The following is a 261-nucleotide window of genomic DNA, read 5'->3' as shown; positions in this document are numbered from 1 at the left end:
GTTTCTCGCCTGCCTCCTCTTTCCTTCGCATGGACGCCTAGTGCTCGCGGCGGGCGCCGGGCGCCACTTACTTGTCCGGGACGTCGGGTGCTCCTGGTTTCTCTGGAAGGGGTACCTGAACAGCAGCTTATTGCCCCGGCTGCCCGAGCTCACCAGAATCACGCTGATGGGGCTGGTGTTATCCCCCATATTGCCAGGGCCGGCGGGGGCCCGGGGGACCGGAGGAGGACGCACAGCCCCGGGGAACGCCCCACGCCCGCG

General features: G+C 68.2%; 1 protein-coding gene across 2 annotated transcripts in view; it reads right to left on the bottom strand.

The window, feature by feature from the left end:
• Positions 1-255, bottom strand: part of Nprl3 (NPR3 like, GATOR1 complex subunit) — a 44,155-nt gene extending 43,900 nt beyond the window's left edge. For both annotated transcript variants that reach the window (XM_010620637.3, XM_019207005.2), the window contains exon 1: positions 72-255. In XM_010620637.3, the coding sequence (XP_010618939.1) occupies positions 72-189 (118 nt within the window). In that variant the 5' untranslated portion in view covers positions 190-255. The remainder of the gene's footprint in view (positions 1-71) is intronic.
• Between the last annotated feature and the right edge of the window lie 6 nt (positions 256-261).

This window comes from Fukomys damarensis, unplaced genomic scaffold (genome assembly GCF_012274545.1).
Source record: "Fukomys damarensis isolate Sample0158 unplaced genomic scaffold, DMR_v1.0_HiC HiC_scaffold_34, whole genome shotgun sequence".
Taxonomy (NCBI): Eukaryota; Metazoa; Chordata; class Mammalia; order Rodentia; family Bathyergidae; genus Fukomys; species Fukomys damarensis.
Note: the sequence above shows the minus strand (reverse complement) of the source record. Positions and strands in the feature narration are given on the sequence as shown.